Here is a 24,441-nt window from a genome sequence, read left to right as displayed (position 1 = left end):
TGGGCTTGGACACTGCCTCATGGGGTAATTTCAGGTAAGTCTCTTAGGCTACCTGTGCTTCTGCAGAATGGTGCAGGGGCCCATAAGGTGGCCAGATTTAGCAAGTAAAAAGAGAGGATTCCCTGTTAACTTTGAATTGCAGGTAAATAATGAATAATATTTTAGTATAAGTATGTCCCACGCAATATTCAAGATCTGCTCATACTAAAAAGGTATTCGTTGCTTATTTAAAATTTAAATTTAACTGGGCATCTTATATTTTATCTGCTAACCCCAGTAGGGGAAGAAAGAATACTTTTCCTGACTACTCCCAGTGCAGGGTGGCTCAAATGTGAAAGTGCTCTGAACAGCAAACACTACACTGTTCAAATGTAAGACACTGTAGTGTTAATGCCACCGCACCAGGTAGAGTCTATAGGAGTAGTCTTTTATCAGAACAGATAATCACTTCTAGTGGAACAAAGCAGAGCTGTTGTCTGTACCCTCCCCTCCATTTTCCACCTCTTTTAAAACATGTTTCTTAATAACTCATATCTGTGTTGGATGACTGGCTTTAAGTCCTCCCAGTATAAAGAAAAAAAAGGTAAATATTCTTTTACGCAAAGAAGGGTGGCTTTATGATCTCCATCAAAGAAGGGTGGCTTTATGAACAGCTGGTCCTGTTCTTTCATTATTAACAACTAATAGAATTAATGATTGATTGCAGCAAAGTCACTTATATTCATAAGGTAAAAATTTCAGTCAAAATTATCCCTAATAACCCCTTTTAATTTGCCCAGAGTTAGAAGATGAGAATTTCTTTGGTTGAATAGCATCTGGTCTGGAGCCATGTTGTAACAAAATTCCTTACTTGTATTTAAGCCCTGGGATCACACTTGGGATAACAGATGACCACACTGTGAGAGGCAGTAGGAGGTGAGGGAGTGAGGACTGCTCCCGTCTCGCAGGCACTCTGCGGCATTAGCACAATTAAAACGGCAGGACAGAATCGCTTGTGCTAATCGAACGATTATTCTTCTTTGTGCCTCTGTTTCTCAACAACCAAGCACAGTAGACTTAAATTGCGTCAATTAAAAGGCACACAATGCAACTCCATATGTGAAACACCTAAGCCCTGAATCTTTCATTTGTTTATAACTGCTAATCCTTTTTAGCACAGTACCTAATTTAGTTACCTAAATTGTATTTTTTATTTTTCTTGGAACTTGAAAGAAATGATATTATTTGAGGCTGAATGTTCCTTCCAATAGTGAGCGTCTGGTTATGTTTTACAGCTTTATCATAGAGGAGCTTCATGCTTCATACAGCTAGAGTTGAGTAGAATAGACCTTTGAGTACATGTCTGATTTTCTCTCGGTAGTCAACCAAAGACCGGACCTTGGACCAGCAGTGCACTGTGAGTCGTCCAGGACTGGCCATGATTGCAGGAGCCCTGGCAGTGGAATTGATGGTTTCTGTTTTGCAGCATCCAGAAGGGTGAGTTTGCTGTTTAGAGATGGGTATTTAAACAAAGAAAGCTTTTGTGTTGCCTTTGGCCTTTTCTCAGTCTGACTCCTCTGAGAATTGTGTTGCTCTTTCTGTCCTCAAAATAGTAAGACTAAAACACCTGGTCTGATCCTTTGGCCTGGAAGAACTTCTCATGCAGTCTTCAGGGCTACATCTCTGCATCCTTTTGGAATTGAATTTTCCTAGTTCAACTTGGGGATGGGTGATACGGCAGAATAAAAATTTTGATAGGGGCCTTAGGACCTTCATGCTCTTAATCTGTTAGTAAGTTTTATCTCCTTAACCCTGAACATGTATAAGGCAACACCTGAGTCACATATGATAGAAATTGCATTTGGCTATATGTCACAGATTCATTTGCAGTCACTAAACCAAACAGGGCTTTATTTTTCTTATGCAGCAAGAAGCTCAGAGGCAGGCAGTCCAGGGCTGGTATAAAGGCTCCATTATGCCACCAGGGACTTGAGTTCCTTCTTGTCATTCACTTGGCTACTCTTAGCTTTCTTCCTTACGCTTGTCACCTTGTGGTCAAAATATGACTGCTCTACTTCCAATATAGCTTCTGTGTTACAGTTAAGAAGAAAGGAATAAACGAAAGATAAAAGCTGTGTTCAGCTGAGGCTTGCCCATCTTTTAAAGAGCTTTGCTGGAGGACTTACCCATTGATTCTAACTTCTGTATCACATTACCTTTCACTCTTAACTGCAAGGAAGACTGACAAATATAGTTGCTTTGACTGGGCTCATTGCCTCTCTGAATAAAACTATGATAGGATAGAAGTGGAGAATGTCTGCATAGTCATTTTTTTTAAAAAATTGTACATATTATAAGCCCCAGAAGATATTATTATTGTTATATAGGTGGTATTCATTTAGTTTTACTAACATTTTCCTTTGTTATTTTTCATTTGCTTCTGTATTTTTAAGCTTCCAGCTTCAAGCATCCTGTATTTTCCTTCTGCCTGAAGAATACCTTTTATTATTTCCTTTAGAAATACTAGTGACAAAGATATTTGTTTTTGTTTGTCTGAAAATGTCTGTTTTATCATTAAGTTTGAAATATATTTTTGCTGTGTGTAGAGTTCTAGACTGGAGGTAATTTTCTTTCAACAAGGTGAAACTATGGTCCTATTGTCTCTGACTGTCTGTATCTTCCTTGGGGAATTAGGTGTTTGTCTCATTGCTGCTCCTTTGGTATTCTTTGTTTTTCTTCCTCCTCCCCTCCCCAGTTGCTTTTAAGGTTTTCTCATTGTTACTGAATTTCAGAAGTTGGACTATGATATACCTATTATATTTATTCTCCTTGTGTTTCCTATTGCTTCTTGCATCCATGCCTTGATGTTTTTCATCTGTGTGGCTAATTCTCAGCCATTATCTGTTAAAATACTTTTCTGCTCCTTCTCTCATGCTTCTTTCCTTTTGAGTCTCCAATTGCATGTCAATTACAATCATCCAGTTTCTGTATTTTCCATTACTTTGCCTTTCCTTGCTCTGATCTGGCTTATCTTTCAATTTACTAATTCTCTCGTTTTCTGTTTCTAATCGTGTTAAAACTACCCATGGGTTTTTTAATTTCATTATTCAGTGTTTTAATTCTAGGCTTTCCATTTTATCTTATTTTACATATTTCCTGTTCTCTGCTAAAATTGTGATTTTGGTCTTTTTCGTTCCTTGGTAACATTTAACCATGTTTTTCTTTTAAGTTCTTATCAAATAGCTCTCTTATCTAGAAATTTTATGGGTCTTTTTCTATTGTCTATTGTTTTTGTTGGATTTTGTTTGTATATTGTCTCCTCAAACCTGGGGTTTTAGTATTTTTAAAAAGATAAAACCTTCTTACTATGGAAAATCAAACATATAGAAGAAGATATATACATAAAATAATAAACCTCCTTGTATACATCACCCAGCTTCAACAATACCTGGCCAGTCTTTGTTTATCCATACGCTATCCACATTTTTTCCTCCTCCCACTGGCTAATTTTAAAGCAAATCTAAGGCGTGGCATTTCATTCAGAAAATGTATCTTTTCAGTTTGTGTGTTTATTATTTTTACATAAAATTAAAGGCAATTTCTCAATATTATTAAATGTCCAAATAGTATGTAAACTTATTCAATTCCTTGAATCTGCTTGGTTATTTTTGATGGGGTACTGGACATTGTATGTGAAAAATTATAGAGATTATGTAATTTACATTTCTTTCTGACAAACTGCTTGGCCAAGTGGACTATCAGTCCTAGAATACCTAAATACAATTAGAATTTGTCTACTTCTGGATCACCTTTGCTCTGAGATTATAGCCCCAGTTCAAAGCCTGGGATATTTTCCATAATTTCTCCTTCTTGGCAGACTTCAAACTGTAGTTTTCTCTCCAACTCCATGAGTATGTCTGAATCACTGTTCAGCCTCTGATCCTATGCCTCCTGCTTTTGGAGGTTGGCAGTCACTTTACGGGAGAATGTGTCTTTTGCAAATACCTGGTTTATCTTGACAGACTTCTCTCATTTCCCAGCTCTTGGCTCTGAAAGTCTTCCTTATCTTGGTAGCTCTCTGATGCTTTTGAATAAAGGCTTTTATACTTTGTCTATTTTTTCTGTTCTCTTTCTTTATAAATTAATTAATTAATTTAATTTTCACATACATTTGTCTCCATTTACCTGCCAACACTTTCCCCTGCCCCACCCACCCTACCTCCCCCTCTCAATCCTTCCCCACCTTAGCTTCGTCCATGTGTCCTTCACACCTGTTCCTTGATCTGACCTTTCCCCTTCCCCTCCCCTCTACCTTTTTCCCTCCCGCCCTCCCTCCCTCCCTCCCATCCTCATCAGTTTTTTCTTTCTTTCAACATTGCTGGTCATACTTTCCTTGCCGGTTTGCTTTGCTGATTATGTTCCACATATAGGTAAGATCAGATGGTATTTGTTTTTTTATCACCTGGCTTATTTCACTTAGCATAATGCTCCAGTTCCATCCATGCCGTTGAGAAGGGTAGCAGCTCTTTTTTTTTTCTTTCTGCTGCATACTATTTCACTACATAAATGTACCATTGTTTTTTGATCCACTCATTTACGGATGGGCACTTAGGTTGCTTCCAGCACATCACTATTGTAAATTGTGCTGCTATGAACATTGGGGTGCATAGGTTCTTTTGAATTGGTGTTTTGGGGTTCTTAGGATATAGTTCCAGCAGTGGAAATGCACCGTCAAAAGGGAGTTCCATTTTTAGCTTTCTGAGGCAATTCCAAACTGTTTTCCACAGTGGCTGCACCAGTCTGCATTCCCACCAACAGTGTATTAGCGTTCCCTTTTCTCCACAACCTCGCCAGCACCCGTTGTTTGTTGATTTATTTATGATGGCCATTCTTTTTTTATACATCATGTTTATTCTATTACAGTTGTCTCAGTTTTTCCCCCTTTGCCCTCCTCCACCCATCCCACCCCACCCCCTTCTCCCACAGTCAATTTCCACTCTGTTGTCCATGTCCATGGGTCATTCATACATGTTCTTTGTCTAGTCTCTTCCCCTTCTTTCCACCATTGTCCTCTTTCCCCATCTGCTCTGGTCACTTTCAGTCTGCTCCATGTTTCTGTGCCTGTGGTTTATTTTGTTCATTAGTTTATTTTGTTGAATAGAGTCCACTTATAGGTGAGATCATATGGTATTTGTCTTTCATCAACTGGCTTATTTCACTTAGTTTAATATCCTCCAGTTCCATCCATGTTGTCGCAAAAGGTAGGAGTTCCATCTCTCTCTTTCTTTCTTAAATGCAGATTGATTTTATTTATTTCTTAAATGTCAAAGTTAATTATAAAATATTAAAAAAATTTAAAACCATTACAAAATCTCAGCAATTAAACCAAGATAACATCAGCACAGAAATAATCAAGTAGATCAATGAAATATAATGAGCATTCTAGAGACAAATGTATATATCTAACAATATAATATATGATTAAGTTGATATTTTCAAATCAACAGGTAAAATAAGTCCTATTCAACAAATAAGGTGCATGGATCACTATTACTTGAAATAAAACAAATATAGAGCCCTATTTCACACATTATACAAGAAATATTCAGGTGAGTTAAAAATCAATATGTAGAATCTAAGGAGTTTTAGAAGAAAATAGAACTAATATTTTTCATGACCTGAAGTAAAATATTCAAACCCAGAAGTTATAAATATTGACAATATGACTATATTAAACATTTAACTATAAGTAATATACATATAAAAAAGTTAAAGGACAAGAAATAGAATAGAAAAGTATTTGCAACACATCTAAAACATAGTTAATAGGGAGTTGTTGTTTTTTTATTTTTAAGGGAAAAAAAGTTCTACAAACCTTTAATCAAAAAATGGACCAAAACAAAAAGTCATTTAAAGCTTTTTTTTTTTTAAATAATAGAAATAGGCAAGAAATATACTAAAACAGGTTTAGTTTCAACAAATAGTAAAGGGACAATTAAAATAACATCACTGTCACAATCAGATTAATGAGTATTAAAAATATTGGTAATATGAAGTATTGGCAACTCTGAAATGAACTGGGTATTCATAGAAACTTTTTCTTCCTCTTAAAGCAGTCCCTTTAGCATATTTTGCAATGCTGGTTTGGTGGAGTGTACTTTGTTTTTCTTTCTCAAAACTGCTGTGGCTATTTGGGGTCATTTATGGTTCCATATAAATTTTTTGAATGTTTGTTCTATGTCTATGAAATACGTTGTTGGTATTTTAATAGGGATTGCGTTGAATCTATAAATTGCTTTGGGTAGTATGGACATTTTGATCATGTTAATTCTTCCAATCCATGAGCACGGTATATGCCTCCATTTATTTATGTCTTCCTTAATTTCTTTCTACAGTGTTGTATAGTTTTCTGCGTACAGGTCTTTTACCTCCTTGGTTAAGTTTTTCCCTAGGTTCTTTATTTTTCTTGTTGCTATAGCAAAGGGGAATTTTTCCTGATTTCTGATTCTGATATTTCATTGTTAGTATACAAAAACGCCTTCGATTTCTGAATATTGACTTTGTATCCTGCTGTTTTGCCAAATTCACTTATTAAGTCAAGTAGTTTTTTGGAGGAGTCTATGGGGTTTTCCATGTACACTATCATGTCATCTGCAAACAATGATAGTTTTACTTCCTCATTTCCAATTTGGATACCTTTTATTTCTTTTTCTTGTCTGATTGCTGTGGCTAGGGCTTCCAATACTATGTTGAATAGAAGTGGTGAAAAACAGACATCCTTGTCTTGTTCCTGATCTTAGAGGGAAAGCTTAGTTTTTGCCCACTGAGTATGAGATTGGCTGTAGGTTTTTCATATATGTCCTTTATTATGTTGAGGTATACCCCCTTTATTCCCACTTAGCTGAGTGTTTTGATCATAACTGGGTGCTGTACCTTATCATATGCTTTTTCCGCATCTATTGATATGACCATGTGGTTTCTGTCTTTCCTTTTGTTCATGTGATATATTACGTTTATTGATTTGCAATTATTGAACCATCCTTGCATCTCTGGGATAAATCCTACTTGACAATGGTGTATGATATTTTTAATGTATTGCTGAATGCAGTTTGCCAATATTTTGTTGAGGATTTTAGCATCTATGTTCATCAGCGATATTGGCCTGTAGTTTTCTTTCTTGGTTGTGTCTTTATCTGGTTTTGAGATTAGGATGATGCTAGTCTCTTAAAAAGAGTTTGGGAGTCTTTGTCTTCTTGAATTTTTTGGAATAGTCTGAGGACAGGGGTTAGCTCTTCCTTAAATGTTTTGTAAAATTCTCCTGTGAAACCATCTGGTCCAGGGCTTTTTTGTGCTGGGAGTTTTTTGATTACTGCTTCAATTTCACCAGCTGTTATCAATCTGTTCAGGCTTTCTGCTTCTTCATTCAGTGTTGGAAGGTTATATTTTTCTAGAAATTTGTCCATTTCATCAAGGTTTTAAAATTTGTTGGCATATAATTGTTCATAGGAATTTCTTACAATACTTGTATTTCTGTTATCAGTTGTTATTTCTCCTCTTTCATTTCTGATATTATTTATTTGGGCCGTCTCCCTTTTTTTTTTTTAATGAGTCTGCTTAAAGGCTTATCTATTCTGTTTATCTTTTCGAAGAACCAGCTCCTGGATTGGTTGATCCTTTTAATTGTTCTTTTTGTCTCTATGTCATTAGAGTTCTGCTCTGATCTTGATTATTTCCTTCCTTCTACTGCTCTGAGCTTTGTTTGTTGTTGTTTCTCCAGTTCTTGAAGCTGAGGGGTTAGGTCATTTATCTGAAATGTTTCTATGTTTTTTATGTAGGCCTGTTTTGCTACCAACTTTCCTCTCAGGACTGCCTTTGTTGTATCCCATAGGTTTTGGACTGTTGTATGTTCATTTTCATTTGTTTCCAGAAACTTTTATTTCTTCTTTGATCCCATTATTAACCCATTCATTGTTTAATAGTGTACTATTCAGTCTCCATGAGTTTAAATGTTTTTGAGTTTTTACCTTGAGATTGGTTTCTAGTTTCAAGTCCTTGTGGTCTGAGAAAATGCTTGTTATGATTTTGATTTTCCTGAATTTGTTGAGCATTGTTTTGTGTCCTATCATGTGGTCTGTCTTTGAAAGTGTTCCATGTGCATTTGAAAAAAAATGTATTTTTCTTCTTTGAGATGAAAGGTTCTATAAATCTCAGATAAGTCCATTTGATCTAATGCATCATTCAGTTTCACAATATCCTTGTTGATGTTTTGTTTGGAATATCTCTCCATTTTTGACAGTGCGGTTTTAAAATCCCCTACTATCAGTGTGTTACTGTTTATATCTTTCTTGAAGTCCTCCAAGATTTTTCTTATATATTTGGGTGCTCCTATGTTGGGTGCATATAGGTTTACAATGTTTCTGTCTTCTTGATGAATTCTCCTTTTGAGTATTATAAAGTGTCCTTCTGGGTCTCTTTTTATGGCCTTTGTTTTGAAATCTATTTTGTCCGATCTAAGTATTGCTACCTCTGCTTTTTTATTTCCCTGTCTGTTTGCTTGGAATATTTTTTTTCCATCCCTTTACTTTCAGTCTGTGTAGGCCCTTTGTTCTGAGGTGAATGTCTCGTAAGCAGCGTATGTTTGGGTCATGCTTTCATAGCCATTCAGCTATCCTATGTCTTTTGATTGGGGCATTTAATCCATTCACCTTTAAAATTATTATTGATAGGCACTTACTCATTTTTTCCCTTTGTACCTGTGATCCTCTCTCACTCTTTTTCTTCATCTTCTTAAAGCAGTCCTTCAGCATATCTTGTAGTGCTGGTTGGTTGAGGTGTATTCTTTTTGCTTTCTTTTGTCTGGGAAACTCCTTAGTTTGCCTTCCATTTTAATTGAGAGCGTTGTTGGGTAGAGCAGTCTTGGCCGCAGGCCTTTGCTTTTCATTACTTAGAATATTTCTTGCCATTCCCTTCTGACTTGTAGTGTTTCTGTTGAGAAGTCAGCTGCTGGCCATATTGGGGCTCCCTTGGATGTTACTATCTGTTTCTCCCTTGCAGCCTTTAGGATTCTCTGTTTGTCTTTGATATTTGCCATTTTAATGTTGATGTGTCTTGGAGTGGGCCTCATTGGGTTCCTCTTGAATGGGACCCTCTGGGCTTCCTGGATTTGTGTGACTTTTTCTCTTCTCCAATTAGGGAAGTTTTCCATCATTACTTTTTCTAACAGGTTCTCTATCCCTTGTTCCTCTTCTCCTTCTGGTATCCATATTATACAGATATTATTATGTTTCAGGTTGTACTGCATTTCCCTAAATGCCTCTTCATTCTTTTTTGAGTCTGTTTTCATTTTCTTGCTTTTTCTGGGAGCTTTTTTCTACATTGACCTCCAGCTCACTGATTCGATCCTCTGCTTCATCTAGCCTTCTTTTGATTCCTTCTACTGTGTTCTTCAATTTAGAAATTGTATTCTTCATTTCCTATTGCCTCTTACTGATAGTTTCTACATCTTTTTTCATGCTGATATAGTTTGCAGTAAGTTCCTCATAGTTTCTCTGTAGCTTTTGGTAATTCTCTTTGAGCTCACTGAACTTCCGTAAAAACACTGTTTTGAACTCAATATCTGATAGTTCGCTTGCCTCTGTTTCCTTTAGTCCTCTTCATGGGGATTCCTATTTTCCCTTAAAATGGAGGGTGTTTTTATTCTTTCCCTTATTTGTGAGGCTCTTCTTTTTTGCTTCTGCTTCTTAAGTTGATCTGTCTTGACTTCCTGACTTTGTGGTGTGAACTTCTCTGGTAGGAGACCATTTGTTTTTTTTTGTTTTCCTTTCTTTCTGGATCTGCCTCTGATGATGTCAGATGTTGACCCTGTCTGACCTTAGGCAGTCTTTAAGAGACCTCCAGGAATCTACTGTCTGTATTTGTCTCCTCCAGTTGTTAATCTAGTCAGTCTACCATCAGTAGTCTGGGTGGGGCAGAGTCCCTCCTGTTGGTGGGGTATTGTGTCCTTTCACGCTGCTGACTCAGGGGAGCAGTCTGCCTGAGCATTATGGCTGCTGCCGTATGGGGGAGGAGTCAGCACCGGGATCCCCCTGACTACTACCTCAGTTCTCTCCCCAGTGCTTCTGTAGCCAAACTTTCCTCCAGTATCTCTAGACCACTCTGTGTTCCCTTTAGCCAGGGATCTACTGTCTGTGACTACCACTCTGTACTCAGCAGTTGGGCTTGCCCAACACCGGGCGGGGGCCCAGTGCACTGGGAGCATGGCTATTGTGTTCTTTCACGCTGCTGCCGCTGGCGGTGTTTGTCTGCCTGAGCAAGATGGAAGCTGCGGAATGAGGCGTGAGTCAGCACCTGGACCCCACCGTCCACTTTCTCAGTTCTTCCCCACAAGCCTCCTCCAGTCTCTCCTCAGGGGCTCCAGCCCACTCTGCCCCTGCCTCTGCCAGAGCCAAGGGTAAGGGGCTGCCACTACAAATTTTGGTATTGGCACTTGAAATGGCTCTTTTCATCTCTAGCCGCCTGTCTCAGGCAGAGAGCACACTGCTGCTTTTCACGGCTGGCTGTTATCTGTATGCTTTTTGGGCTCTGGTGCTATAGGCTGGAGATCCCTGCTTATGGTTTAGACCCTGCCCTTCTCAGGGGGATCCAATTGGCCGTTTCAATATCCCTCTGGCGCTGCTGTCCATAGGTGCCTATTCCACTTTCTCGAGCCTCTACCACACTCCTTACCAGTTAGGTTATGCTAAAGCCAATTCTTCTGTCAGTCCAAGGTTTTAAGGCTCCTCTCTCACTATTGTTCAGTTGTTTTCCAGATGCTTTCTCCACAATTTAGTTGTAATTCCAGATTGGTCGTGGGAGGAGGTCAGTGTGACTTCCAGTCACTCCTCCACCATCTTAAAGTCCTATTTGTTTTCAGTGGGAGGGTTGGTCCTGACCCAGTTTTAAAAATACCTAGTCCACAATCCCAGTTTTAAAAATACCAGTTTATTTATTTCTTTAAAAAGATTTTATTTATTTATTTTCAGAGAGAGGGGAAGGGAGAAGAAAGAGAGGGAAACATTACCTCTCACGTGCCTCCTGCTGGGGACCTGGCTCACAGCCTGGGCATGTGCCCTGACTGGGAATTGAACCTGCAATCTTTGGTTCACAGGCTGGCACTCAGTCCACTAAGCCACACCAGCCAGGGTTAAAAATAGCAATTTAAAAAAATCTCTCTTAATGTATTGAGCACTTACAGTATACTAGGTTTGCATGTGAGAGGAAAGAAATGAGTAGGCTGGTATTCTTTGTTTCAGCTTGGCCCTGAGCCTTTTAGTCTATATGTTTTACACATTGTATATGTGGTATATTAAAGATATTTAATTTTTATTGTGCTAATAATTTTTATTAGCACAATTGTGATCTTGACCTCTGCCTTCTCCAAGCAAGGAGAAGATCTTACTTTATGACTTAAAACAGAATTCATCCATCTTGAGACAAAAATTAAATTAACTTTTAAAAGAGTCAGTAATTAAAAAAATAAAGGAAGAGGGAGAAAAATAAAGGAAAGGAAACAAAAATAAAGAGAAAAGAAAAAGAAAAAAGACTGGGTAATTTAAGATTCTTTCACTATCTGCTTGAGACTATGCTGTCAAATGTCAGGGAGTGAAGACAGACTGAGGTCAAACAAAAATTTACAACTAACTATGTGATGAATATACTGTAATTTATTTTATTTTTCAAGCACATAATGATTACTTTGTGCTAGGCACTGTTCTAAGCACTTTACAAATATTAACTCATTTAATCCTCATAAAAAACCTATTAGGGAATATCTATTATTAGTCCTATTTTTGATGGGGAAATTAAGATATAGACAGGATAAGTTGCTGAAATTCATATAACTGGTAAAGCTGGGCCGTAGGTTAGTCAATTTGACTCAAAACTTTTTTTTCCCAAGGCAACAGTGTTTTAAAGTTTATTGATTTTAGAGAGAGAGGAAGGAAGAGAGAGAGAAACAGCCATATGAGAGAGCAACAGAGATGGGTTGCCTCCCATTTGCATCACAACTAGGGACTGAACCCATAACCTAGTATGTACCCTGCCTGGGAATCAAACCCCCGACCTTTTGGTGTATGAGACGATGTTCCAGCCAACTGAGCCACACCAGCCAGGGCCTAACTTTGTTTTTAATCACTCTGCCATGCTCTTTGTAATACAGGCCAGGGTGAATTGGACTTCAGAAAGATTTATTTTCCAATCCACAGAAACTAACATGAATATCCTACTCGTTGTGTGACTCAGTTTCTCTACACAGTTGAAAAGAAGGCCTCTGTGCAATGTTGGTATCATATGTAACTAGTAAATATACTCCAGAATTAAATGAAAATAAGCAGCTTTTTTTTGTCTTCCACTCATCTCTCTCATTTTGCTTATCTATCCTTGCCATCTAAGTTTAATGTGGCCTCCTCTGGCAGGAAGTACCTGGGGGAAAATCTTGGAGAGCTGATTTTTGATTTCCTGACACTGATTCCTCTGTCTGCCTTGTTTTCACTGTTGTAGGCTGAAAAACAGTCTTGTGTCTCGCGTCTTCTGTGCCTTATGCAGTTACCACACCATTGTTCAGAAAGGAATGTATTCATTCTCCTGTCCAATTCGTTCCTCAGTCTCCTTTCTCCTTCCTCTATTTTGGTAGCATTTATATCACCTCAAGAAATTATGGTTGGAAAGTTTTCCATTTCAAATTCAAATGTGAAAATGTGCTGTGGGTTTTACAAAACTGTTTAAAAATAAGTGAGTTATTATACCAAACGTTGTATTTGGCAATTTATCTAACTTATTCCTTGTTTATTTCTCACAACCATATTATTCCTATTTTATGGATGGTGGGCCTGAAACACAAAGAAGTTAATCAACTTGCCTATGGTGACAAGCTCTGCTCTTTCTGACTCCAAAACTCAAGCATTTTTTAGTGTCCTCTACTGCCTTCCCTGCAAGGGAAATCAGTTATATGCTGCCTAGCCAGGGGCATTCTGGTTATCTTTATAAATCTTACATGGACTGCCTCCAGATCACTCTCCCATGTGTTAAACATAAACTTGTATTAAAGGAGGTTCTCTAATTATTTCCTTTTCTCAGGGGCTACGCCATTGCCAGCAGCAGTGATGACCGCATGAATGAGCCTCCAACCTCTCTTGGGCTTGTGCCTCACCAGGTTAGTGGTTTGGAAATGAAATCACAATTCTGGACCTGATCCCAGTGGTGCAGGGGGAAAGCATTTGGGGTCACTTTACACGCCATCGGCTCAGCTCACCTCTCCACCCTACTTACCCTCCAGCCTCCCTGGAATTTCAGTGGGAGTGTTTATGACTACTAGGAAGGTATCCCATTCTGCAGGATGGTGATGAGAAGAAATCATAAACAAGCAGCATTAGCCAGAGCTTTTGATGCATTTAGCATGTTGACTAGAGATCTCATAATAGAGGAGAAAAAGAAAGAACAGGCTTATGAGTCAGCCAGATAGAGCTTAAATCCCAGGCCTGCAGTTATTAAAATGGCCTTCCATGGTCAAGTCACTAAACTTCTATGAACCTTAGTTTTCTTATCTATAAAACAGAGACAAGAATACTGACTGCATTGTAGAGATAAGGGATGACATATAGAAAGGGCTCAGCAACAGTGAGTGCCTGTCACAGCCTCTCAGTAACTATGCCTGCTATGTTTGTTGCTGTTGTTTGTTATTACTGACTCCCTAGCTAAACACAAAGTCTTTATAGGCATGCTTGGGAAAACCATTAGAAGTACGCAGCATCACTAAAAAGTGGGGTGTCTTTTCACGAAAGGAATCTGAAGCATCCTAAGGAAGGCCAATTCCATTGAGAACGAAAAGGAAAAAAAGTAGTGGAATGAAAATTTAGAATTCATCTTGCCTCTACAGTAATTCTCTTATTCTGTTTTTGGCAGAATGAAGATGTTTTCTAGTCTTAGGTTTTAGAAATCATTTCTATAGGTTTCATGCATGCATGTCGCCTGTAACAGGAAGGCTGTCTTCATCCAAGAAGCAGTGGGAGTCCGGTCCGGTCCGGTAATTTGGGAGGGCCGACTCACAGATGAGTGCAGGGAGCAGGGTGACTCACTCAGTTCACATCTCTCTGTCTCTGCCTCCCCTCAGCCCACCTCCTGTCATCAATGACAGTCCTATCATTTTCCTGTTAAAGATGAGAATCTGAAGAGGGGAAATGACTTGTCCATGGTCTCAGAGTGAGATAGTGGACAAGCTGCAATCTAGACCTCGACTTGGCATTCTGACCAGTGTTCTTTCTGAGATTTCGTGAGTGGAAGGAGTCCTGGCCGGCGTGTTGGAGGAGTTAGCTTCGAATCACTGCTGCAGTCCTCTTACACTCTGTTACCTTCCATAGACCATCCCCGAGCCTCAGTTTCCTGATCAGCAAAAGTGGGTGCTTTATCTTGTGTCCAGGCTTACGTCTGTAAGGAGGCTTTGTAAACCATCAAACACTGTGCAATATGACCTTTCCTGCCTGCCTCACAAAGGTGGTATTTATTTGACATGAATGTGTTAATCTTTTCTACAGAAACATTTTGAGTAGAACCCAACAGACACTGTAGTAGCCGTCCATCATAGGGAAATGGTCCTCCAGAGCCAACCTCTGCTGTTCACACTATCCTATCTCATTCTAATTCCCACCCTCTTGTTTTTTTCATGTCTCCTCCCCTTTCCTCTGACCTTGAGATGTGCCCTCATCCCTCTTATAGATTTCATACGAAGAAGGGCCTTAATTAAATTTTCAGTCATGCCCCTGCACTGGTTTCCTTCTTTAAGTCCTTTATGTTAAAGTACCACAGTTGTTGTTTTCTCAGTGCTGAGACCAGAGGGCAAAATAGCCTCTTTATGGAAGGGGTCCAGTGTCAAAATGCATGTGCCCATGTTTTTAAAGTACTATGGCAACTAATCCCTCTCAGTGTTTTTTATCCCCATTGAGCCTTGCAATTGTTTGTTATTCATCAACTCTTCTAGTTCTTTTTCTTGGTTTTCAAATGTCTGAAGGATTGTTTTGGTTGTTGGCCATCTCTTCATCTGGTCTTTTCAAAGACTGAAGAATAATGCAGCCATATATGGGGAAAGCCCAGTGCGTGTGTGGGATTACTTGCTTACATTATTTCAAATTTCAAGCCTTTATTTTTAGCTACTTTCTAAAAAAAGAAAGTGGAGAAAGAACTTTACAGTTATTAATCAGGGTTGTATGGTCTCTATTTATAGGCTTTAAATTTCTTCTTTTTTTCTTTTAAGTGGAGTGAGTCCATTTATGCAACTGTGTTTTGATTAGGAGAACATTGTTTCTACAAAAACACTGAGCTGTGTTGCAATGCCCAGTTGCAGACTCAGCACTTCCCTCCTCCTCTTCCTGGCTCTGTGAGACTAATGGTTTCCTGTTGGAGAGGAACTCGGTCAATCCCTTTGTGTGCTTTGTGTACAAAGAATGACCAGTGACGTTCCCTGGGCTCGATTTCCTCAGTTCCCCAAAGGAGAATGTTTATTAATTGGCCCTTGTGGAATGAGTTGTAGTAGGAAAGTGATAGTCCTTGGACAGAGAATCACAGGGTCCCCCATGAACAACTCATTGTGTAATCTGGGGAAAGCTGCCGAAGGTCTGCGCTCCCTCTGTCTCTGCTCTCCTCTGCCTCTGACCTGGGAGGCTTAAGGATTACTTTCTTGATCTCTCTTTGGGACCCCAGTGAGAATTTGGCCTATCTAGATATTGGCCAAGTGCAGGAAAAGACTTGATTAGGCCCTGAGATTCAGTGATATTCAGTCTGAGGAGGGAAAAACACTTACCGAATTTGAAAACCATGAAAAAACCATTTGAAGCTGAGGAAATAGGCTTATGGGTTTGTTCTTTTTAAAAATTCTCAGGCACAGTATACATGGATGGGACTCTGTAAGCAGGCAACAGCAAGTATAAGCCACTTTCTGTCTATAAAGAGTGATTTGTTATCATATGTATTAAAGACATGTAGAGAATCACATGAATCCTTAAGTATGAAACTTTAATGGTCACAAATTGAACACACTCATGTACCCAGCGAACAGATCAAAATAGGATGTTCTCAGGCATCCCCAAAGCCCTTCTTATGCTCCTTCAAAATATTATTGCCTCCTCCCTACAGAGAGGCAAGCATTTCTTGACTCATAACACCATGGAAACTTTTGTCTAATTATGGACTTTCTGTAAATAAAATCATATAGTATACAATCTTTGGAGTCTGAATTCTTTTGCAGAGAGAACTTTTTCATTGTAGATTATAACATAGTGTTGTTCCCTCTGTTTACCATCAGGTGGGTTTGTTTGTTTGTTTGTTTGTTTTAAGTTGTCTTTTCCTGGCTCCTGGCACGGTGGCTGAGTACTGTGAGGCCAGACCTTTTTTCCTGGTTCTTTGGTGGGAGGCATAGTTTAGGAGTTATGAAATGTACAAGTCACTCCTGATATCTCCAGGAAGTTGATTTGAGAGATTCTGAATATAACAGAAATTAGCCACCTATGAAGCTGCTATCATTTTGCTGGATATCCCTTAAAGAATGAATAACAAGGCGGCAATACAATAGTCGTTCAAACACCGTGGTCATTAATATAGCAGTCTTGCTTTTATCCCTGTTGTGGACCAGGCAGTTCACATCTTTGTCTTTGGGTGAATGTACTCTTGGTTCTTAAGTACTGATGAATAAAGACCCTGAATGTGTATGCTCTTCCTGGGTGTTTGGACTTGGCAATCCCATGGTTCTCTCGGGCTCTTGAATTCTTGCTTTTAATTACTTTCAGAAAAGTACAACAAAGCCCAAAGTAGGACAGGACCCTGGGAGGGACCTGGCCTGGGAAATCTCTACAGAGGCTAATGCTGAGACAGAGCTGTGTCTCTCTAGCCAGGCCTTGGACTGTTATGTATTTGGCCTCTCTGCACAGGCTGTGCCCCACAAATCCTCAGACCCTTATCTTTTACTAAGGACTCTTTACTGTGCTCAGAAATGCTTATCTCAGTGTGTGTCTAGGGATGTAGACAGACTGACTGCTGAGAAAGGAGGTTAAATAGATAAGTGATAAGGGTATACTTCCTGAGATGTAGCCCAATAAAAGGAATCTCCTTCCTGCTCTGGTTCTTTCTATACCCCTCAGATGGATGACTATGGAAATGACAAGAAAAACGGACGGTCCAAATGTCTGCTGTTTCATCATGTCAGCTGCTCTGATTTGTAACCTACTCATTCTCCCTCCCTCCATTCAATCATCCCTTCTACAAATGATTCCCAAACACCTGACTCTGAGCCAAGCACCATTTGGTTCAGAAAAGCTAAGTCATTGGCACAAGATCACCCAATGTTTAGTTTCATTTGCTTTTGGAGTCATCTAAGGTGTTAGACGTATCCATTTGGATGTGGTGAAATCTGTTCCAATGCAGTGGTGCCTGGCCAAAGGGAGAATCTGGGTACAAGACCTGACAGTGTCTGGGTTTCCTGTGTGTGAGGTTCTAGAAGAGAGGGGGCGTTCCTTTTCCTTGGTGCACAAAGTAGAGGATAAGATACTGATAGTGTCTGAGTTCAAAAGCATCTTAGATAGCATTTCTTGTCCCAAGAGGACTTGGGTATAACTCTGTCAGTGGAAGTATTTATTTGTGCCCCACGAGTTCTGCTCACCTGATGAAGCTGTCCTGTTTGAGAGGTGCCACATGTGAGGTAGCCTGAAGACTATGTATGTGATTGTACAGATCTGACTAGAATCGCAGCTTTGTCTCTCAATTCCATTCTCATTCATTCATTAGCTCAGTTTACAAAAGAATTTGAAGTAGCTCTTGCCACTTGTCTCTGTGTGACCTCTCTGAACTTCATATTTCTGCAGTAAAATGGGGATAATATAATAAACTCCTGGAATTCTTGTACAAAATAAATTATATTACATTTACTAAGCACTAGCATGATTCTGAGCACACAAGAGGCACTTGTAAACGTTGGTTTTATCTTTCTCTTTCACTTTTAATTACAATTTTAGGAGCTTATCTACTCTCCTAAAAATTAAGGTAAAAGAATTTCATAAAACTCTGGAAGCAGTGAGCGAGTAGGAGAGTGTTGGAAGGATCAGCTCCATTCTGCAGAATTTTCGTAATGATTACACTGGCTTACTTCTGCATGATGGTGACTCCAGTGCGATACGGAGAGTCAGGTCAGTGGTGGTAGCTGAGGCTGTTGTCTGAAATGAAGACCACTGTGGGGTGGATGGGGTTTTGCCATGGCCAAATCTCCATTTTGACATTGATTTTGATTAAGAATCTTTTCAACATCCAAGAGCAATCTTGAGTTTGGAGTCAGCTTTTATTTATGCAGACTCCAAGCTCTAGAAATATTGCCAGGCCTACTGGAAACTGGTGTAAACTAAAGCAGGAAGTTTCAGTTGTGGTTGCAACTGTGCTTTCTCAGAACGACTATTTAATTCTGGCTGTTGGATCTTCACTTCCCATGAAGGTGAGGCAGGCTTGGAGCTCAAGTTGGTTTTACTCAGCTGAGGTGTAAACATCAGAATGGAAGGGACCTCTTCTGTTCCTGATCTGTTTGTTTTGTAGCCAGCTGGGCATAATTGACTGAAGATGATTTAATCCCACCAAGCCCTGATAGCAGCCATTGACATGCTGAGTTTTTGGTTGGGGGTGGGGGGGCACATTTAAATCCTCTAGGCTTCTGTCTTTTCTCCTTTCTTTTTACCCCCTCTTTGCTTATTCGCCCCAGACTTGAGCCAGAAAGAACAGAACTGAGTTTCTTGGCTTTACTACTTGATAGTCATGGAACCTTGGGCAAGCCGTGCCACCTCCCTGAGCCCTGATCTAGAACGTGGGGGCAGTTTCACAGGATGGTAGTGAGGCCAAAATGAGATGGGTATAAGCAGACATCAAAGATGACTAGACACAAGGACAACACAATAAATGTCAGTGCCCTCCTCCCTCCCCCAGGCCATCATTTTCCACAGTATTTCAGGGCACACCTTCCTGCCAAGGTTAGGAGGGAGCAGTTGCTTATGTGGAAGGGAAAAGAGAGAGGAGTAAGCACTTTCAGGGAGGCACAGGAGAGGCGGAGAAGATGGATGAGAAGGGTGCTCAGTGAGTTTGAAGCTCCAAAAGGCGGCCAGTGTATCTGTAAGAGGGAGAGTTGGGGAGCACAGTGGAGGAGGAGGCAGGATCTCATTAGGCCATTTTAAAGATCCAAACCTTCAACCCGGCAGCAGCAGAAAGCCATTGAGAAATCATAAGCTAAGTCATGATAAGGTTTGGGTGCTGCGTGGAGAATAGACTGGAGGCAACGTGAGTAGAGCTGGGTATAGAATTAAAATCTTTAGGTACTAAGGGGAAGACAACCTGATTCAGGGTCTCCCGCATCTGGCTGTGTATCAGGATCACTTCAAAAGCCATTTCAGAATATACATTTCCCAGGCCAGATCCATGAAGTGACAACCTCCAGGGACATCAGGCATTTGAGAACCACAGCTTAAATCTATAAAAGTGGCTTCTTGGTGGTGTCCTATGGGACAAAGTACAGAACTTGTCATGGTAATACAGACCAAATCCTGCTCTTTGCATATGACTTTGAGTTGTGTATTCCCACCAACTCTAGTTCTGTTTCCAAAAAGACGCTTGACACCTTGTCCCCAGCACACACCCCCCCATCTCAAGCAGGTTTCTGTATTGGAGCCTTTCCATGCTAATTAAATGCACACAGGTGTACCTATTGAATTCAGGCCGCACTGCCGCCTTTCCTGCTTGGAACTGCCCGAGAATGAGGGCAAATCAGGATTTAAAGGTCCTTTTGATGCTTTTTCTTTTATGCTATGTTTTTACTCCTGGGGAGGAGAGGATGTCCTGTCCTATAAGGCTCTGTTAGCCAAACGCAGATATCACCAAGTGCCTCATGGGTGCCTGACAAGAGGGATTTCAACTCAAGCTGCTTTTGCCCTTCATGGGGCACAGAGTGACGAGAGGTAAGGAAACCAGGAAACTGTAGCTAATTGTATTTCTTCTAAGTTCTGTCATTCCCAGGCGGGTTTTTAAATGTTCAGGTGATAGCAAAAGTTCACAGACATAAAATTTTTTTTTTTTCCTTTAAAAGGCTACACAGGATACTGATGTTGCTGCTTGTTTTGGGGAAGAGAGATTGGGGGGCAACTGGGACTTATACTTTCATTTTGTACCTTTCTACGCTGTTTTGAAAATGTTAAGATTATAAATTCCTTTTTTATATTACCTTTTTTTGAGGTATAGTTTATATATGTAATAAAATGTACCCATTTTAATGAGTTTTGACAAGTGTATACACTCGTATATAATCACCACCACCACAAATAAGATCTAGAACATTCCCAATCACCCTCAAAATTTCCTTTGTGCCTCTTCCCAGGTAATATCCCCATCCTCAGTCCCAGGCAACCACTCGTCAGATTTACATATGGGCCATTTTAATGTTTTCTTTATTCTTTTCTATATTCAGATTAAAAAAACAATCTAAATTTGTAAAAATGAATAAAATGTGCAGTTAGGCAGGCAAGTTTTGACCTAGGGCTCTTGCTGTTCCCAAAGCCAGGTAGAGGGACATGCATGTTTGTGAAACTGGCAGTTCTCCCCACTCGGGAATGGGGGGATTAAGAGGCCAGTATTCAGAAGAGACCACTTAAAAGGAAGTTAAATATTTTATTAAAAAAAAAGAAAGAAAAAGGACAATAAATATGCTATGGGATGGGGTTTTTTTTGTTTGCTCTTTTGTTCTCTGTCATGTGTTTATTTTTATTATAGGTAAAGTTAAAATTTTAAAATAGCTGTTTAATACCTACTTTCTTATAAGGAAAGATTGACAGCAAATATTAATAATAGAATAAGAGTTTACAGTAAGCTGTGTGCAATACCAAAAGTTAGAGAATTTATCTTGAGCAATGTCAAGCAGTGAGCAGTGAGGCCTTGGTTCTTATGTGAAAGGAGAAATAACCTTATTTTGTAAAGCTTTTTCATTTAAATGTTAATTTAGATGTCAGCTAAATTAGGCGGGTGTGGTGGTGCTATTCTTACAAAATGTGAAAAGAGAGGCTTGCGAACTGCTTCCATCTGTTTCCTGAAATCTAACAGGTGATGTTAAGTTGGTATGGACAAACCACAGGAAGGTGTAAATAAGGTTGGTAACTGAAAGCATCTTGTTTCACCTGCTTATATGATGAGAATCACCTGGGGCTCTGGTTAAACATATATATTCTCAGGCCTTACCCCGGACCTTCTGAATCACATGCTAGGCAATTCTTCTGATAAGGCAAACTTAGAAAAATATTGCTTTACACACTTTGCACACTTCTGAGTAGGAAGGTGATGGTGAAGTTTTCTCCACTCAAACAAGGGACAAATGCTTCTTACTTCTATGATTGTAAATTGGGGCCTGGCCTCTCTAGATTGGTGTGAATATATTAGGATTTTGCCTATGGAACCTGGATTTACATTTCTCTGAGATTTCTATGGATGTCTAAGGAAGGTGCTAAAATTTTAAGTAGCAACCTCTGCTCTTTAACTTTTATGCATTTCTTGTAACATTGAGGGAATGTAGATCGTGTTGTGGAAATTAAGTACATTTGTAACACTAGAGATTTAAAGCATTGTTGAAGGGCTTCAAATTGTCCGAATGGTGGTAAGCTGAAGTATTTCTTGTGGTTTATTTGGGATGTGTTTTCTCTCAGTTTAGATATGAATAATTTAGTAGGCTTTGGGTGTTTGTGGTTTTATCATTCATTTATTTTATATTGAATAATATTGAGTATCTTTTATGAGCAAATCATTGTGCTTTGAGCAAAAGCAAATAGTTAAGCCTGTGTCTTGTCCTCTAAAAACAAGGGAGAGAAATAATTAAAATAACTATAGCACATAAGTTGATCTTAAAATTTTATGGAAAGGCATAGGACCCAGAATAGCCAAAATAATCTTGACAAAGAACAAAGCTGGAAGATTCACACTTCCCAGTTTCAAAACTTACTGTAAAGCTGCAGTAATCAAGACAGTATAGTACTGTCATAGGATGGATGGATGGATGGATGGATGGATGGATAGACAGACAGATAGATGGAATGGAACTGAGAGACCAGGAATGAACCCTTAGCTTTATGGTCTTTTGATGACAGTTCAGGAATAAGGGAGAATAGTCTTTCCAGCAAAGTGTTGAGACAGCTGAATTTCTACATGCAAAACAATGAATTTGAGCCTTTACTCTGCATTCTATACAAAAGCCAACTCAAAATGGAAGACAGACCTGAATGTTAGAGCTAAACTATAAGACTTGAAGAAAGCATAATAGATCTTCATGACCTTGGGTTAGATGATGATTTTTTTATATGTGACACCAAAAGACCAAGCAACCAAAGAAAAAATAAGACTTCATGAAAATAAAATAGTTTTGTGCTTCAAAGAACACCATCAAGAAAATGAAAAGATAACCTACAGAATGGAAGAAAATATTTACAAATCATATATCTGATTAGAAACTGTATCCAATATATATAAAGAACTCTTCAATTTAAAAATGAAAAGAAAACCCAATTTAAAATTTGGCAAGGAATTTGATAGACATTTTTTAAAAGATATGCAAATGGTCAAGGAGCACATGGGAAAACACTCACAATGATTAATCATTAAAGTAATGCAAATCAAACCCACAGTAAGGTATCACTTCACACTCACTAGAATCGCTATAATTAAAAAAAAAAAAGACAATAATAAGTATTGACAAGAAGGTGGAGAAATTGGAAACCTCCTACCTTGCTGGCATGAATGTAATATGGTACAGTCGCTTTGAAAAACAGTATGACAGTTCCTCAATATAGTGAGCATATGATTGCCATCTGACTCATTAATTCCACTCTGGAAAAAATGTCCATCAATTGATGGATGGATGGATAAACAAAATGTGGCATATTTATATAATGGAATATTATTTGGCAATAAAAGGAATGAAGTACAGATATATGATACAGTATGAATAAAAAATTATGCTGCGTGAAGATAGTCTTGTCTGATCTCATTTATTGGAAATAAAATAGACAATAGATATAGAAAGCAGATTAGTGATTGGCAAGGTCTGGAGAAAGTGGAGAATAGGGAATTAATTGCTTATGCGTTCTAAGTTTCTTTTTGGGGTGATGAAAATATTCTTAAAATAGATATTGGGTGGTGGTTACACAACTCCATGAATATATAAAAGCCACTGAATTGTATGCTTTAAAAAGATGAATTTCATGTGAGTATCTCAATAAACCTGTTATTTTTAAAAAATAATTATTACACAAGGAATTTTGATGATAAATGCCAAAAAAGAATTTCAGATGATGAAGACATTATTTCCAAGTTGGGTGGTAGGTAGATTGAAGTTTATGAAAGAAGTGTGTTTGGGTTGAGTGGCTTTTGAGGAAGATGAAGATTTGGATGTAGCTATTTCCAAAAGGAAGAGTTCTGAGTCCCAGAATTCAGCCTAAGACAAGGTGAGAAACACGAAATGTCTTTGGAAGGGAAGTTGTAGTTCAGTTTAGCATTAGTATGGGGCCAGTGAAAAGATTTAATCCAAGACATCAGGAAGGCAGGTTTGGCCCTCATTAGGGGGAACATTAAATGGCAACATAAGCAATTTTCTGCTGTATTTGGTCAGCTCTAGGAAGTTGATTAAAAATGACACACCTCAGAGCTGTATATTCAAAAAATTAATCAGCAACAGAGTGTTGCATTAAATGGAAGGGAGAGAGCTCACTTGTGAAGATACCCATTTTGAGTCTATTGCCATTGGTTTGAGAAAAATGCCTTCCTCTTTTAAATTATGTAAAACTGGAATTACTTTGATTAAGTTCTGGGCCTTCTGATACCAAGCTGGTGAATTTGAAAGGCTTCAAACACATACATGTCATTCTACTTCATATCCTGGGAAAACGAATCACAGTTTCCTAGTAAAGAGCTGTCTGGGTTGCTAAACAATAGGGTAGGGGCCCTTGTTTGGCCAACCCATTCACTGTGGCTCTTTTTTCTTCTGTTCACCACCTGTGTTTTTTGTTTTTATTTTCTCTTCCCTTCCTTCCTCTCCCTTTTCTATTTCTTTCTAACTGTATCTTCTGTCTCCCATCCCTCCAGCTTTCCCTCCCCACCTCCAATCTTGAGACAGTTTAGCAGAGAAAATTACTAGTATATTTTTGTACAACATAAAGAAAGCTTGATATTGGCTATATAAAGAAAAGAGAATGAAGAAATCTTCTCATTAAATATTAACACATATAGGTGATGTCAGTGAACATTTTAATGGAACGTATTCCACTAATGATAAAATTTTTTCTAGGTAAATTTAATATTAAATGAAAATTCTTTCAAGCCTGTAACTTCCAGATCTCAGGAAGATCTCAACATTCCCATTTGTGTCTTGCCATTAAAGTC

General features: G+C 38.8%; 1 protein-coding gene across 1 annotated transcript in view; it reads left to right on the top strand.

Moving 5' to 3' along the window:
* The window catches only part of ATG7 (autophagy related 7), a 282,375-nt gene that overhangs the window by 99,928 nt on the left and 158,006 nt on the right, over positions 1-24,441 (top strand). Inside the window, exons 15-16 of the mRNA XM_054595174.1 lie at positions 1,361-1,476; positions 13,093-13,168. Coding sequence (XP_054451149.1) covers positions 1,361-1,476; positions 13,093-13,168 — 192 coding nt within the window. The remainder of the gene's footprint in view (positions 1-1,360; positions 1,477-13,092; positions 13,169-24,441) is intronic.

The sequence above is a fragment of the Pteronotus mesoamericanus genome, unplaced genomic scaffold (assembly GCF_021234165.1).
Source record: "Pteronotus mesoamericanus isolate MK-2021 breed Mesoamerican mustached bat unplaced genomic scaffold, CSHL_Meso_final scaffold_54, whole genome shotgun sequence".
Classification (NCBI taxonomy): Eukaryota; Metazoa; Chordata; class Mammalia; order Chiroptera; family Mormoopidae; genus Pteronotus; species Pteronotus mesoamericanus.
The sequence above is the reverse complement of the archived record's forward strand: the minus strand, read 5'-3'. Positions and strand labels throughout refer to the sequence as shown.